This window comes from Acartia tonsa, chromosome 8 (genome assembly GCF_053477335.1).
Source record: "Acartia tonsa isolate MP-2025a chromosome 8, ASM5347733v1, whole genome shotgun sequence".
NCBI lineage: Eukaryota > Metazoa > Arthropoda > Copepoda > Calanoida > Acartiidae > Acartia > Acartia tonsa.
In genome coordinates this window covers 23,242,984-23,261,606 of record NC_137267.1, presented here as the reverse complement: position 1 = coordinate 23,261,606, position 18,623 = coordinate 23,242,984, and the positions used below count along the sequence as shown (strand labels likewise).

The window sequence follows — 18,623 nt, the reverse complement described above, 5'->3', positions numbered from 1 at the left end:
TCCCTCGTGATCCCTGAATATTTTTGATTCATCATAAGTAAATGCGCAAATTAATGAAAAGATAAATCTGTCAGCAAAGATGCTCAAGTACTATCATTGATATGATAAGATATGTTAAAAATTAGATTACATTCACCCCATTTTTTTATTGTTAACTAGCGGCTACGCCCCTAGAGGCCTCTAGTGGCACTTTAAATGTGTTTTTTATATTTAAAATATGTCTATGTTGCGTTTGACGTTTATGTTTGCGTTGAACTCTCTTTCTAAAATCAAGAAACGTATAAAATTTTTTTGTGATTTCTCTTCGGAGGGTGGTGGTACCCTCCCCCAAAATAGTTAAAAACCTTTCCGGGACCTATGAGAATATACCCAGTTAAGAAGAACCCGATCGGTTCAGCGGTTAGCGAGATCCTTCGGTACAGACAAACAGACAGACAAACATCCTGTTACTTTAGTAAACGGATTATTTCAAAATTATTAGGACGATACTTGATATATGTAGATGGGGATATACATCAATTTATCGTCCATTGTCTTATCCCTTCAGATTCCCCTAGTACAAATATACAAATATAAATGGTCTCCTTTAAATTATTTATTAAATTAATTCGTAGTGTTATACATTAGTAGTTTTTTTGGCCACATATTTTTTGCTATAAAATAAAAAATGTTTTGATAGTTTTGTATAGCAACATATATTTTATCATGTTATGATTGGCTTTTCAACAAGTTTGCATTTATAGATTGTAATACGATGCAAGATTACCATTTTCATAATATTTTTTTGAGTTTCGAATGATACTGTTATCATTACTGTTGGAAAACATTTTAATGATTTTAAAATACACGCATTTGACTATCTATCGTAGCATGGCCTGGCTAGTGCTACATACCTGACTGAACTTCCTTGGTTATAGACTTTAAAATAATCTTGTATTCTGCTATTTATATTCAATAAAATATTATTGTTGTGAGCCTCTTTATTGTCTATTTTAATTTAATTAAATCATTAGGTAATTATTTAAAATGATTTTAATATTTTGTTTTTAATATTATACCTAGTAATTACAATGAATATAATGGATTGATTTTTTACCAATTACAATGAATGATAATCAAAAGCATAGCAAGTAGCGCAGCAATAACAATCTAACAACTTAATTAAAATTCATAAAACTTTTATGTTATTATTATCCATGAACTAAAAAAAGACATTTTAAGCGAGTTAATACGGTTTTTAAAGGGAGGGGGCGGATGCGACCAGGGAGTAAGGGAGGGGACAATGGATCGAATATTCAATTTTTTGGAGTCTCAGACTTTGGGGACTGGCTTAAAGGGAATGTGCAAGAATTTAGCAGTTTCTGACTGAGTTTGGGGACTTGCGCATGAAATGCCGCTACTCGTTATGTATGTTTTGAATATTGCAGACGGGGAGAAGGGATAAGGGAAGTGGGGGGAAGGGAAATAAACACTCGTTGTGTTAGTTTGGAATGTAGCAGACGGGGAGAAGGGAGAAGAGAGGTGGGGGTAAGGGGCAAGGGAAATAAACAGAATAAAAAGGGGCAGTCATATTCTTGCTAGCAGCTGGCCGGGTCCAATAATCTTTTAATATAAAAATCACACCAAAAAACCTCAATATATTTCATCAAAAACAAGTTGTGATTTCACTTTACATGACGCTATGGAAATCTATTATTCAATTAACAATCCCTTTATAATTTCCTACAAATTTATGGGATTAAACTGGATTTCATGCCCTTTCTTTGATAACTCTTATATTGAATTAATTGCCCATTGTCCCCTCCCTTACTCCCTGGGATGCGACACTTTTTGAAACCAAAGCTACTGGAATTTTACTTATCAAAGAGCTACAGTACTGAAATTTGGAATGACAGTCGCTTTAAAGAGGTACAATGTGGAACTGTGAAGAAAAGTTGGTGAAACCGCCGCTACCGCCGTTTCCCGCCAAAAAAAATTCGGCGATAGCGGCGGTTCCGCTTCCATTCCTTCACAGTTCCATATTGTACCTCTTTATAACAACTGCCTTACCAAATTTCAGTGCTGTAACTCTTTTAGTTGAGTTCCTTTGACTTTTAGTTTGGGTTTCAGAAAGTGTCACAACCGCCTCCCCCCTTTTTCCAATTAACAAGAAAGATATTATTACGTATTATATTATTTTTGATATGTTCTTTTTATTTCAGTTTGAAGTGTGTTAATACCAAGTTGACTCAAATAGGTAAGTTTATATTTTAAATATTTGAAGCAGCAAAGCTTCTCTACTAGAAGCCTATGTCTGTCCGTCTGTCCTTGATTGGATAATATTGCAAGATTTTCTGTATTATGTTTGTTGTACTTTTTTCCACTTATTTTAATTATCTTGACTTAACGTTAAGATAAAAAAGATTGGAAAAAGTTCTTATTTTTATTCCTGATACAATCATTATGCTTAGTATAAAAGGGGGGTGGGGGACAAAATATACACCAGTAGTTTATGAGAATACTAGCGGCTTCGCCCCTAGCCTCTAGGGGCTTTGCCCAAAGAGGTGATAAAAAAATTAAGGCGAAATTCGTTAAAGGACCAAGGAAATCTTCTACAAAAAAAAGAATGGGGGGGGGATTTTTTTGTTTTTGGGGGGTTGGGAGTGTCCCACCCCCCAAGAAAATAGCTTAAAACCACCACAGGACCAATAGGTATATACCCTAAAGAGTAGAATCCGATCGGCTCAGTGGTTACCGAGATCTTAAGGGGCAGACAGACGGACAGACAGACATCGTTCTACTTTGTATTATAGATGGGCAAACAATTGATAAAGAACCCCCCCCATGAGTTGTGTATCCTTTTTAGCACGTGAAATCTTGCCAAGATCTGACATTTTATATGTCAATCTTTCTTACAGTCGGTTTTGTTGAATACATGTGATGCGGGTTGTAGTAGCGATGCTACTCCATCACTCCCTTTGTCTCTTCAGAGGATACATCTCTAAAAGTCTCTATTCATAGGGTCTTTTGAAGAATGTATGTACACCCCTAATTATAACAAACAAAATTATTGTTAGTATTGGAAAAGTTTGAACAATGCTAGTTTGAATATTAAATTTCTTAACCTAACGAATGAGAGAAATTGTTTTTAAAGCTCAGTATGTCGTTTAGTCTATTACTGTCCCCTTCCATCTTTCATTTAATCTTTTAGGTAATTTTTGCACAATTTGTGCCTCTAACTCCCTTATCTTACATAAGAATGTAATTTTAAAAATTGGATGATGATTTTCATATGTTATGTTCATATTACACACACTCACACACTCACACACACACACACACACACACACACACACACATGTACATTCAAAACTTAAATTGGCTTTAACTTTCATGGCCAATAGCACTTCCTGAAATGTTAATTTTTTGTGTTTAAAAGAAGCATCTTAAACAAAAATTTAATATCTAGGTATTTAGGTGGAATTTGAATTATTTTATGATAGACAAAATTCTCCCTTCTGTAGATTATAATTAGTGGTTAAAACGTTTAGACAGTGACACTCAACTTAATGAATCAACCAATCAAAAATCATTAATAGTCTCCAAAGTTGCTAAACCAACGAATAAAAAATGTTATTAAAAACTTTGGGGACTAGTGAAATAAAAACCATATAATTTTTTGGTTGAACCTAATGGCAATAAATGAATGTGAGTTATTTGAAATTTAGAATATATATTTGAGAAGTGTTCTTTAAACAGGGAGTTAAGGGACATAGGACTGTTAATTATACTGGTATCTAAAGTTCTATTATCAAACCACGCTATCTTATCAGTTGGCTTAAAACTTTGAGTAATTGCAATTTTATTGGTTGATTAAAAAAGATTTCAACAAATAATTTGCAGAAGTGGTAATTTAGTTTTATCATTGGGTTTTAATTTATCTACATTACAATTGTCTTATCTCTTAAGATACCTGATTATATAACTAGTAGGGGGATAAGAATTGATCTTGTATACTAAAGTGGCTATTCTACTCAGGGGCGTCCAAGCTTTTTTTTTGGGGGGGGTAAAAAATTTTAGGGGGGGGGGGTAATTCGTGTTTGGGGGGGGTAAAATGGCGCGCGAAGCGCGCCGAAATTTTTTTTTACCCCCCCCAAAATTTTTACCCCGGGGGTAAAATTTGATTGGGGGGGGGTAATTACCCCCCCTAAAGTCTGTTGGGGGGGGGTAAATACTCCCCCCAAATCTGTTGGGGGGGGTAATTACCCCCCCCAAACTAATTTACCCCGGGGGTAAAATTTTTGGGGGGGGTAATTTAATTATGTAAAAAAAGCACCTACCTAATCTATTAAGTTAATAAGTACTATCCTATAACATAAAGTAGTAAGTAAGGTTTATTTGACTATAGCTTCAGATTTCATTACTTTTAATACTGAGTTCTCCTTTTTAGGAAAGCTTCACATAGATCCCATGATGGTTCCACACTATTATAGGTCAATCCTTTGAGTGGTTTTAGGCTATTTTTCTCCTCCCTTTTTAACCTTTAGAAAACACGAGTTCTTAGATGCTAAGGGCGCCACTACTATTCAAATATATAGTAGTATCTCATTCTTTAGAACATAAAAATACAATAATTAACTCACTAACCAATGAACCAATATGATTATACTTTAAAGTGAAGCGTCTTATAGGTCCTGGTAAGTTTTATAACTAGTTTTGAGACACCCTGACATCCTCCCAAAAGAAATCGCCCATAGAAATTCTTTTTCATTATTTAATGAAATATTTAATTTAGTTAGGTATCTATTTTATGGAATCTTCAGTGCTTTACAATTACATCATAGATCCCCCCCCCAAAAAAAATTTTCAGTAAAATTTTTTTTTAAGAACATTCAATTTGGGGGGGGTAAATACCCCCCCCCCAAAAAAAATTTTTTAAAGAACATTTATTTTGGGGGGGGTAATTACCCCCCCCAAAAGGGTTTGGGGGGGGGTAAATACCCCCCCCAAAATCGTTGGGGGTGCCTACGGCACCCCCAAGGTAGGGGTAATTTTTTTTTGGGGGGGGTATTGTTCAAAAAATTTTGGGGGTGCCGTAGGCACCCCCAAAATGGTTTGGGGGTGCCAAATGGCCCATTACCCCCCCCCTTGGACGCCTATGATTCTACTCTACAAATTAAATATTAATAGTTTAATAAGCTTCAATTAGTTATCATAACTCACCTGTTAAAAATATCTTTACACAAGTCATAGTACTAATATAGCCATTTATGTAAAGTTCATTAGTTAGAAGAAGTTTCACCCATATTTGTAGTGCGCTGATATTATCCCGGGGGGGAGTTCTGACACATTTGCGTAAACCTGGTGTATAGGCTTTATCTCTGGACTGAGAGGATAGGTTATTACGGATAAAATCATTCTCTGTACAGGTAAAAATGAAAAATAAGATTTATTTTTGAAGATTTAGAGGTTAACTTATAAAACAAAATATGCTTCTTTTTGATTGTTATTCACATATTTGAAGAAAAAACATACATATTTTGTCTCATAAGCTGACATCTAACTCTTAAAAAAATTTTTTTTCTTTTCTTTTTTACCTGTACAGAGACCACCTGGAGGCCTGGAGCTCCGGAACCTGGAGGCCTATCCAAAAAATCTTAAATCTGGGGGAAATTCATCATATAAGAATTTTATCCCTAATAACCTATCCTCTCAGTCCAAAGATAAAGCCTATACACCAGGTTTACGCAAATGTGTCAGAACTCCCCCCCCCCCCCCCCCCTTTATTATTAGAAGTTTTGGTTTTATTTCGATTAAACGGGTTTTCCTGAGCCCCTTTCCACGGGGGGGTTAGTACCCTAAAGCCCTGGACTTTACCTCAGGAAAGTAAAATCAACTGATACCCCGTTCTTTGAAATGAATTGATTTTGACAGTGCTTGATTAAGGAAGATATAGGAGTAGAGTGGTTTAATAGATGTAATAATGGTGGATATAGTATTTCATACCTTGCAAAAAATGGATTTAGAGTTTCAAAGCTCGAAGATAAATATTTTTTTATACAAATGCTGTACAATCAAGGGTTTGGTTGTCTGAAATGTTTTTTGAATAACATCTCTAGGACCTCTCAATCAGATTATGAAGACAAACAACTCTTTATGAATTTTATGGTCATGCGTCTGATAAAATAGAAGTAGAAACCTTATATCCTCTCACACCTATTAAATTTTCCATTTCTATGAAGTGTCTAGACGCATTTCTTCTGAATTTTTCATCTTTTATTACAATCATATTTTCTTTTTTCAAATTTCAGCAACATATTTTCTTATCCGTAGCGAAGCTACTTTTACAACAAAACACATTTTTTGGGATTTTATTTTGATTGGTTCATAAAGTTCAGTGTTTAAACATTTCAATCACAATTTGTAATCTACAGAAGAGGTAATTTTGTGTAACATCATTGGGGAAGTTCATTAATTAATCGGCTATTGTCTTATCCCTTTAGATCTCTGGCATTTTATATTTAGACATAAATCCGATTTTGATTGTTGATACGAACATTGGATAAAAAACGTATCATACAGATTTATCGGGGATTAGAGAGTTTTTATTGACTACCATTTTTTTTCTTGGTCAATATTGATATCAGATTTTGGTATCACAATAACCACGTTATTTGAATTTAAATAGCGGCTACGCCCCCTAGAGGCCTCTAGGGTCACTTTTGGTTGGTAAGTTACACCTACCCTAATCAAAAATAGAGACAAGCATTTCCATGATATAAATGAGCTTACCTGAAATCAAGATCTCACTTGGTTCAGAGGCGGTTAGCAAGATTTTTTGTTGAAGACATCAAGTCTTGAGTACCCCCCCCACACTTTTTGTGTATCCCCATTGTAAATTTCCTTTGAATTTAGATGCACAAAGTAGCAGATAGGTAAATTTTTCAAACCATCTTTTGATACACAATAAAATCTACTTGCTCTAGATTTAAAAATAGAACGATTATTCCAATTGTGGTAAAAGTTAACGTATGATAAAAGTGATAAAACTTCAGGGGTTGGTACAAATTATTACTGTTCACATTTTTTTCTTAATGGAATTGTGCATAGCTCATACCTTATGATGAGTTTAAAGGAAAGGTTCATTTAAAGTTCCCTTTAGCTCTCTTATAAAGATATATTAAATTTTTTAATAGTGATACTTTGTTCCAATTTTAATGCTGTAAAAACTAAAAAAATAATGCTGCTTAGAATAACCTAATAAAAATTAATTATAAGTGTTTTAATCTGTTTTCCTAGTAATAAAAATGAATGAAATCAGGCATAAATGAATTAGAAAAAGATAGCCAAAAATTATTGTATAAGTGTATTAACGCACAAATAAAAACATGTTTTTGATAATAAGTATCTCAAGAATTTCCAAAAAAATTTCCCTTTTATGTATGATGAAAATAATTTTTTCTTTTAGACGAAATCGTCTGGATTTTTAACTTTTCCTTAATTTTCATGAAAAAGTCAATGACTTTGTTGATTGATGAAATTTGATGCAAGTTTTCTTTCATAATTGCAATTAATGCACAGCTGGCTTATTTGTGCACTTTTTTTGCATACCAAAAATCCGCAAAAAAAATTGATTAAAAATCTATTAGATTTTAAGCTTATTAAATCATTATATACATACACTTTTAAACAGGTTTAGGATTGGTATAAGGGTTTTGAAATAGCCTAAAACCACACAAATAATAGTAACTTAAAGCTCTTACCAGAAATTAACAACAATCATTCTAGCTTTTATCATATGTTTCTCATTTACCAGAATCTTTGCTACTATTGGATGTAATTATCCTTGTTTACAACAATTACTTTCATATAAATAAAACATGAATAAGCTTTACTATAAGATGTTTGTAAACAATTTAATTCAAATATCATAATATTTTGGTTTGTTCAATTAAAAACTTAATACAATGCGTTTAAAGTTGAAAATTATTTTCGTATTTTGACCGAATAGAAAGAGCAGGAAAAAAGTTTTTAATAATAAAATTAAGATTTGGCTTATTCAATTTTTTTTTATAAAAACGTTAAAAATTACCTTTTCTCGTATTCATTCGAATCCGGTGGATAGGAACCGGTTCTCATCCATACGAAAAAACTATGTCTAGCATCGTATTATATCCAGCTTTCTACGAATATAAAAATGTACAATCATAAGAATAAAACCATTTTTTTTGCCCGTGCCTTTGGCACCTCGGGGCTAAAAAAACTGGTTTTAATCTTATAATTGTATATTCTATATCCGCGGAAAGCCGTTTATAATACGATGAAAGAAATAACTATTAATTTACTTGAATTATACTATATTTTTCGTGAATACTCTATTTCCTGTTAAAATTGATAATCTCACTTCTAGACTGATATTCGTACAATGCTCTACATAATATGACAAGGATAAATATGTACATATCAAGCACAGCAATTAGTTTACTAGTATAGTGAACAATTAGGGAGGATTTTTTATGTAGAAAAAATAGGCATATGTTCAAAACTTTCATAACTTAATGGTAGAAAATGGTAAATCGTTTTAGTTAGAAGCTCTCAGAACTATCCATTTATTTTAACAAACGTACACACTTAAGAAATAGATATATAGAGTAGTTGTACATCTAAAAAACTTAAGGACATAATGTAAGATAGAAATATGTCTCACGTATTTCACGATTTTAGTGTTCCTACGTTCTTGCTATTTTTAAACTCCACAGAAGCCATTCTTTGGTTTAAAAAATGTGGTAAATATTAAAATATTTCAAAAACTTTTTTTTAGCACAGAGACCGATAACAAATTTAAACACACAAGTTATCCGTTTCAATATTGCTGTTGTGGTTGTTGACTTTTGCTATATTTTTTGGATATTTTATTTTGTATGAATAATTGTAAGAAGATAAGTATAGAATCATGATTCTAAAATAATTGGTAACACAGCTCATCAGGTATACAAGGATAGGACTTGAACTTCCCCCAATTCTGCCTTGAATGAAGAAAATGGAATGGATACTTATTTTTGTTCCATTGTCCTCCCCCTTTATGACTCAAGAAAGTAACAAGAAAATCAATAGGGGAGAAAGCATTTTTTTACCGACTCATCTCAATAATGAAGGATTTAAATGCAAGTATTGTCATATAGGCATCCTGTATTTAAGTAAATGTTGCATAGATTTATAAGGAATTTACGTTCAAATTATAATTAATGTATTATGTGCATTATTACTCTTTATTTCTTAATGTTCCTATGTCGCTTTTATAAATAATGCCATCATATTTGGCCCATAAATTTGTAAAAAATACTCTTTTCAAAAATCTTCATTGCCAATCCATTGTATCCCTGTTTAAATAATGTCTTGTTTGTAAAGTCTGATACTTCCATTAGGTACAAAAAATATGTAGGCCGGCAAAAAAAAGGTTCATGTTCTTAACTACTAATCCTTTTATAAAGACGGTACTAAAACATTTTCCTGATTAGGCACGTTTATAAAAATCCTTTATAATTCGATGCTATCCCCATTAAATGCCAACGTGCACAGAAACCCACTTCAGTTTTTCCCCTATGCCTGCCCTTACAGGAGGACTTAGCCCTATAGGGCTACCGCTACCATGTACCTAACATAAACTAGCCTAAGCTAACAATTATCAAAAGAAAAAAATACCTCCCCTTTATTTATTGAGTTTCTTTGCTCGACTAGATTCTACAATTTTACAGAGTTTAATATAAAACTAATAAAAAATGAAAAACTTATTATATATTTTTTACAGTGTGTAAGTCCATTTACATAATGAACCCTTTTGAAATATTGCACATCAAAATTTTTGATGGAATAATTTTGAATTTTCATGTCATAATATGATAATACACTCTTGTAGTTTTATAGGAGCGATGCTTCTCATTTGTTAACATATTCAGTCACTTCCAATGCGGAAGGGGAAGGTTTTAGTCTGCATCGCAAGGTTACTTATGCCACGCATCGTTCTTGTTTTATAATGAAATGGTTAGCTTGCAAAGATTTGAATCTAAAGTATAATGAAAATGTATTACAGTATATAATTTTATTTTTTCTATCAATCAATGAAATCTTTTTAAGAGATCTTATTTACAATAACAATTTTATTTTATATTTTTTGCTGGGTAGCTATTCTTTATTGAGGTTATGTCCGTAAGTCACTACATTCTGCATATAAATGAATTTAGAAGATTTAGAAAGAGTTTAAGATAGGAATATGTAAAATATCCGATCAAGGCAGATTCCGTAATAATGTAAAATTTATACCTATAGTAAATTTTGCCTCCTTCACATCTATGGTTTATGAGAAAGTAGAATTATAGATATATCATTATCTAAATATAAGGATATCATAAGATTTTCCATCTGCTAATGTAGGGGTGGAATTTTCAATATTTTCTACTTGTCCTACAAATGTATTTGTTATTACTTGGATCTTACATCAGATTATCATGTACTCTATTAAAGTGAAACTTAGTGCTGGCTAAAATAACGACCTCATTGTCCATCCCCTTTATCCCATCCCCTCCTACCGGATGAAAGAATTGATTAATAAATTATGTCCTGAATTGTCGACAGTTTTCTCCTGTAATACAGGGTGCGGCACATAAATCCGGACATTTTTTAAACGGCCATAGCGTCAAAACTACTTGACCAATCAGGACGTTTGACCCCACTATAGAAAGCTTAGGTAATGACCTTTTAGCACAAAAAAATCTTTGGACGAAGATGGACGTGTTCACCGAGCTGGCCTCGCATATGTTCAACAAGGCAGATTCCAAATGCGCCGGTGGTTTAATGCGCAAAATCACAAAACGTAGGGTCCAACAGGGAAGGAGTTGGAATCTTGACCCCAAATTTTGTGAGTGTCTTAGGCTCATTGAGACACACATTTTGCCGTGTTTAAATCCATTTTAGCTCAACACTAGCCGAAATGAGGTCGATTTTTCAAGATTTTGAGCCTTAAGAAATCACAAACAGTAGGGCCCGACAGGGAAGGAGTTGGAAATTTGACCCAAAATTTTTTTGTGTGTCTTAAGCTCATTGAGACACGCAATTTGAGTACTTAAAGTCCACTGTAGCTAAATCCTAGCCCAAATGAGAGCAAAAACATGGATTTTGTCAATTTGGCGGTTACTCATGTTCCTAAGGAAATGTGGCCTCCAAGCAGCCCGATCTTAATTCAATGGACTTTTGGGCCTGGGGCTACTTTGAAGCATGCACCAATAGACGTGCCCATACCACAAAGACCTCCCTCATTGCCACTATCAATGAGAAATACGCCAGCTTGGACAGGTACATTTTTACCTGGACCTGCCGGCGGTTGAGGAGGCCGGTAGAGGCGGTGATTGAGGCTGGCGGCGATTTTGTTTAATAATCTACTAGTCATATACCTATTTTGCTTCCCAGTTTTTAAAATTCAATAAAATCTTTAAAATTGACGATTTTATGTTCATTTGTTTAAAAATTAGAATTTGTCCGGATTTATGTGCCGCACCCTGTATATTCTATTTCGATTGTCCTGCAAATAAGGTTGGAAAAAAGTTTTCTTTATCAATCTGAAGACGTACACACTCTGCTGAATTGTATAGAAACTTTACCAGACTATTCAAAACTTTTTTCATATTCATTTCTTACTAAACATCTTATAAAAAGATTTAGATTTCGTAATTCTTCTTTACAGTGATAATATAACTAGTACTTTTAGTGTTTTGTGGTACGTGTTATCAGGTTCAAACGACTTCATCATGATAAGGATGTAAAAAAATTGCTGCTGCTGGATATGTATGTCATTTTTGGAAGAAAGTTGGGAATACCTTAGCTCTACTAAATCTAGAAGTGTATTCTAAAAGTTAAAATAAAATAGAAATAGCATGTTTTGTCTTTTTTTTACCTACAAATCTATTTGTTAGTCAGAATGTTTGGCCCTGTCCTTTCATTCACTTTTTCTTTAATTATTATCTTTCACGTTTCCCTTAAAATGTTTGGCCCTGTCCTTTCATTCACTTTTTCTTTAATTATTATCTTTCACGTTTCCCTTAAAATCTGTGTTTCTTTTCTTTGTTGTTTAGGCTTAAAAAGTTTGTCAGTTAAAAAAATCTTTCTCTTTTCCTTTTTTTGGTGTATAGGCTTAAGTTTGTTCTGTCTGGACTAAAACCTGTCTCTCTCCTTTTTCTGCTATACAGGCTTGAAAAGTTTGTAGACAGATATTAAGTTTGTATATCTCAGAGCTTACAAACATATCAAGAATATGTCCGAACATTGTAGCGAAAATTGGGCTTAGTAAAACACTAAATTACATGATTCTTAATAATCCAGTTACATTATATATGTTCAGCCGTTTTCTAGATCTTAATGGAAACACTTAGATATGCCACTATAGATGCCTCGCCCGTGGGACCCAAAGGAGTAGAAACTACCCAGAAAATAATATCAGTTATATTATGTTAACATACATAAAGAAAAGAAAGTATAGCATTAGCGATAAACTTTTAAAACCGTTTAGTATGGAAATAAAATTAATATTACAAGAGTTTTAAGGAAAAATAACAGGAAAATCTATAAAATACTGATAAATAAGAATTTTTTTATTCAAAACAAGGATAACAACATACTTGCGAAGCTCTAAAATGGTAGGACAAACGAACATTAACACTAAATAAGCAGAATATTAATGTAGATGTAGAAAGTCTAAACAAAATTTGTTTCTGGCAACTATTATAGAGTTGCTACGCTTCCTAAATCGTTTTATGCAAAGTTTGAAATCTATAGAACATGTCTAAATTAAAGAAAAGAGCAACCGTTACGAGATACCTATCGTAATTATAGAAACGCTTTGCTTTTGAAATACATTGACATTCCGGTGTTGCTGCGCTAATAATGGTAATTTTTAAAAGCGAAGCTTTTCTATAATTAAGGTCGGTCCGTCCGTACGTCCGTCCGTCCGTAACGGATAGCTTTTTTCGCTAATTTAGGCATGTTAGAATTGTCCTATTGGTTTCAAACTTTGCATGGTGATTCCTTTAGTAGTTAGGCACGATTTAGAAAGCGTAGCAACTCTATAATCATTACCAGAATGTCCGTACGTCCATTTTAAACATGTTGATTTTTTACTTTTTTAACAGCAAATTTTAATGTGATCTATTAATCCGAATGATCTGATTTTTGGTATACTGATTCCTGGGACAACAATGAACAATAGTAAAAGCGAAGCAACTCTATAATCAAGTCCTAAAAATGTAAGTATGTCCGTAAACATTATTCTGTATCAAGCAGTTTTTCAACAATTTTACTTAAATTTTGCTTCGACATTTATACAATTATATTCTGATTATTCAGTTCTGACACTATACAAGTGTTAGTGTCCGTTTGTCCTACCGTTTCAGTGCTTCGCTTTTATGGATGTTGTCATCCTTGTTTCAATGCAACTGGCTCAATGGAATTTACATTTCAGGCATTTGAAAAGACCCCCAAATTAACTCATTTCCACCCAAAATTGAAAATACCAATTTCACTTTTTTTCCCAATTCTTTTCTTGCCCATTTCTAACTAGAACAAAAGATTTGTATTCTAAAAATGAATTTATTAGGTATTTCTTTGATGTTACACCACATTATCATGTTCTATAATCAAGTGAAACTTGTAGCTGGCTAAATTAAGGATGCCCCCATGCACCCCCTTTACTCCAATGACTACTATTTTCCCCTGACATAATATCCACGTATATTCTATATCCTTTATGTCCATTCATACGTATCGCAACACTATTAGAAGCACTTTTCAAATAAAATCTTAATGATCATTTTTGACCATCGATGAATTGTTAAAATTTAAGTTACATACCTAATTTTAAAAAAATATTTATATTTTTTTACAATACTTTTCCATGTTCCTTTGGTGAAAAAGGACCCAAAAATAAAATTGCACCAATTAAATGATTTGATTGCGGCCGCGCATTTTTACTATTTCTTTAGAGCTTTTCAATTTTGGTGTATTTTTTAGGGGCAAAGTTATACTGGTCTTTTGTATAAAATCTAGATCGTTTTTTTTCAATTGTAATTTGTTTTAAAATTAAAATAATTTTAGGTGAAGATTTCTGTGGACTTGACGTGAACACCCCCCTGGGCGGTGAGGAGCCCATCCAGCAGAACCCAGTCCTCAAGTTCGGCACCCAGCTCACTTCTGTCGTGGCAACGTCGACCGGTGACCTGACAGTCGCGTTTATCGGTACCGCCGACGGCCATCTGAAGAAGGCGGTGATTGAGTCGGCCACTAGTGGTATTGAGTATGGAGATATTCCTATTGCCCCAGGTAGGATTTTTGTTTTGATTTTTAAGTATAATACCTGTCAAAAGTTTAAAAATCCGCATATATTCAACGTTTAAGAGACAAGAAAGGGAGGGGACATTGTTCTGTTTATTACACTAGTCCCCAAAGTTTTAAAATAAACAATTTTTGGGACTATAATTTAATTTTGATTTGTTTGTTCATGTTCATTTAGTCGGATGTCCAAACTTTCAACCACAAATTGTAATTTACAGAAGGAATAATTTTGTGGTTCATCATTGAAGGGGATGTACATCAATTTATCTGCTATTGTCTTATCCCTTTAGATCCCTGAGAAAATGGCATTTGCTTAAATATATTAAACTATTTTTGTTGCTGTACAGAAATTTGAAGAAAATTACTCTTATACCCATTTATAGTCATGAATTGTCTATAAAATAACAGATAGAATACCCTCGCTATTGTTACTTTAATTACTTTTGAAAACAAGAACAATATTTGTTTGAAGCGGCGTGTTTTTATCTTTAAAATTTGCAGAATGCATTAAAAAAATATGTTATTTAAATTATTATTGAATTAGCAATTATTGCTGTATCGGAACGCAATCCTAGCCGTTCTCGATATCTTAATCTCAAGCCCTCCGAATGACCAACATGTGAAGTTTACAAATGTGTATTTATTACCATGAAAACAGTGAATCTAAAACAAAAATATAAAAATTAATTACATAATATTAATGGTTTATTATTTTTGTAGATCGAGGTTGCGTGATTTCAATTTAATTAAAAATATAAAATTTCTAAAAAACTTTAAATTGGCACGAAACATATTAAATAGCATCAGAAATTGATAATTTTGGATTCAAATGATCAATAAAATTAAGGAACATATTCGTATGTCAAAAGTTAGCAGTTAAATGGTCTATTTGTTGAAAAATTAATGTTTTAAATTTCTTCGTAAAAATATACCATACTACGCTTATTATTAAGAATTAAAGATAAATTCTTACCACATTATGATGTCAAACTAAGCAGAAGGCTTATTTGAGATATTCCACACATCAGAGCGCATGTATATTCAAGCAATACATTATTTTCAATCACGTAGCTCTTCACGTGGGACTAATCAAAGGAAAAAGTGCGCGTTTCTTTTGTCTGTTTACAAGCCACGCGCCGCGCGGAGATAGTTAGGAATGCCGCGTAACACACTCATTCTCTAGGAAATTTGGTGTAAGGAAACAGGGATTAATGGGTTCGAACTTGCCAGGGAATACAAGAAAACATACCGAAACACACCCGTCTATTCACTGGGAATCGAACACAATACCTCATCTTTGCAATATGCGTGCAGACAGTGTCCACAAAATCACAATCTCACAACACATAAACCACAAGAGTTTAAAATGTTATGGCCATAAGGCCTAAAATTAATTATGGTAACTCGCGAATACCCCAATAACTCAAACCGAGTCCACTACCACATAAGGATAGGAATAAGGAATGGGAAAAGCATTCAATATACATGAATTGCACATTTACCACTCACACATCTCATTATATCATGGCCTCATAATCTCAATAAAATTAGAATTACAGACCATGTAATTGCGAATACATGAATTAATAATCAATAGTACCTAAACTTCAATTAGGCACCTACATAATAAAACAGGTAAATGATTTTTATACTAAAAATCGCATCAATAATTAAATAATCAACTCAAACTTTTAAATCAAAAGAAAGAAAGATTAAATAATGACATTTTTCTACTAAATCTTTTTGCTAGAAAAGAAAAGTAAAATTTCATAAAAAACTTCTCAATAATTAGCATTTTCCAGCGGAAAAATACTCAGGCTTACATCTAAACATTTTTAAGATAAGATAGGTAAGATCCTTAAATCTAACATGTTTTAATAAAATAGATACTTAAATCTAAATAAATATGACTGTAAAAAATCATCAAACTTTGGAAAATTAAAATTTCATAATTTTAAATCTTCGTGAATCAAAACTGCGTAAAATTAAAATTGCAATTGAAATATGCAAATTAAATTTACCAAAATAAAACAAAAGCTCAATATAAGAAAAGAACTTCTCTAAATGCTGAGTTTGCAATTTCTCTCTGTTTTGAGAAGAAAGCAACTTGTACATATTCATACAGTCAAAATTAAGGCAATTTGGGGCCTCAGTTAGAATGAACCCCTCAAGATACAAACTAACCAATCTTTAAAATATTAATAATGCCATGTTCCAGCTATCCTGACGGACGTTATGTCTTTCCATCACAATTTTTTGATACTGCATAATTTCCGACAGGATTTCTGGCGCAGGGCTCCATCAACTGAAAATAAACATAATTAGTGATGTTTAAATCAAATCAAAAATTAAAGAATCATGAATAATTCAAGAAACTTTAGAATCATCAATCAAAGCAATCAAAATAAAATTATCTTATGCTTTAGTTTTGCCGTTCTGTAGTATGTCTGGCCGAGGTAACAGAGCTAAGATACACTATAGAGCGGTCTTATTAAGCTTAATTCTACGAATATCAATATCAAAGAATCTACTTAATTCATCGGCGAAAAAATCTACATTTTTTCTTTAGATACATCAGTTCAAAGGTAAATAGTAATAATTTTAATATGCATGTAATATTAAATTATTTATGTGATTATAATAAATCATAAAGAAATATTTAAATGATGTAAAACTCTCATTTGTTAATTTCTTATCATATTAAATTTCAATCCAACAAGGATAAAAATGTTTATATCTGCGCAGGTACCTAGGAAATTTTCCGCGAAAAGAATCCCTGGTCCCGGAAAGACTTAAATCATCGAAAGAACTTGCGTAAACGTATAAAAAACTTAAGTTTGCATTTCAAATGAAAAAAATCTTGCATTGATTTGAAAATTTAAACGAAATTGTATCAAATTTTGTGTTACTTACAAATCTTAAGAAATGGTTAATTTCTTTTTACAAAAAATACTATTGAAGCAGTATTTTAATATATGCGATAAAATGAAGGTAGAGTTAATTTAAAACATGCATAGTTTATCTTAAATTAATTCTGTGGCATTCATATAAAATAATAATCAATATTTTAATAATACCATACATCGAGTTCATTATTATAAATGCTTAAACATGAACGAAAATATATGTACCTAGGAAAATAATTGCTAAAAGTATTTTCTCAAGGTTTAAATTGTCCGAAATCGCTAGGTACGTATATTACTACGAATCTCTGCTCTCGGAATGAAAAAAAATCTTTACGCGTGGATTAATAGGAATCCCAGCTCCCGGAGTGAACAAAAAAAAACTTTTGTACATGAATTGTTAAGAATCTCTGCCTCCGGAATGAAAGAAAATCTTTGATTTGCTTACAAATTTAAACAAATATCTTGATTTTTTGCGATAATCTTTTAAAATAATAATGTGGAATATTTTAAACATTATCATAATAATATTACATGTTGTGTTCTTTACTTTAATGCATTATTTCATATGAGAATCTGAGAAATAACATTTTTTAAGTAAACGTGAACCATAAAAAGAACTAGAAAAATAATTTGTAAAAAAAATCTATTTTTCTCAATTTAAAATCTGCAAAAATCATTTCACAAACTTTTGCTTTTCAAAATCATACTTAAAGAAACAAAATCTTTTAAAATCTGCTTTAAAGTCTAAACAGTTTTGTAGAATTTTTGTGCTTAGGTATGAACAATAAAATTAGTTGAATAATGAATACTTATTCTTTACAGAACCCATTTTGGTTCCCTTCACAAGCCTAATATATAACTTGTAATATTTTTTCTTTAAAGATCATTTTCACATAAATAGTTTATGTTGTAGATTAAATATGTGTGGTTTGAATATTTTCAATGACTTTCTGGCGGCAACACCCGCCATATTTCCAACCGCCATTGGCAGGCCTCTTACCCTGCGTCGGGCGGCCAGCTTGGCAGCAACCAAGTCGATTCTTGATTCATAACACCACCAGGGCACGTAATAAAAGTGTGGCTGTCATAAAACTTAGAATCATCTACTGGCTTTTGTCCGGCCGGAACCGAAACTCCCGTCGGCTCTTGTCCGGCCGAGACCGAATTTCTTATCGGCTCTTGCCCAGCTGGAACCGAAACTCCCGTCGGCTCTTGTCCAGCTGGAACCAAAACTCTGATCAGCTCTTGTCCAGCCGGAACCGAAACTCCCGTCGGCTCTTGTCCGGCTGGAACCGAATCATTCAGCGGCTCAACACCCGCCGTAACGAAGTTATCAACGACTACAGTATCGTTACCAATATC

General features: G+C 32.7%; 1 protein-coding gene across 5 annotated transcripts in view; it reads left to right on the top strand.

Moving 5' to 3' along the window:
* The window catches only part of PlexA (plexin A), a 246,742-nt gene that overhangs the window by 111,839 nt on the left and 116,280 nt on the right, over positions 1-18,623 (top strand). For all 5 annotated transcript variants that reach the window (XR_013881838.1, XM_080169604.1, XM_080169603.1 and 2 more), the window contains exons 10-11: positions 2,202-2,236; positions 14,119-14,343. Coding sequence is in view for 4 of the 5 variants with exons in the window: in XM_080169604.1 (XP_080025730.1) it covers positions 2,202-2,236; positions 14,119-14,343 (260 nt within the window). In the remaining variant the exon portion in view is untranslated. The remainder of the gene's footprint in view (positions 1-2,201; positions 2,237-14,118; positions 14,344-18,623) is intronic.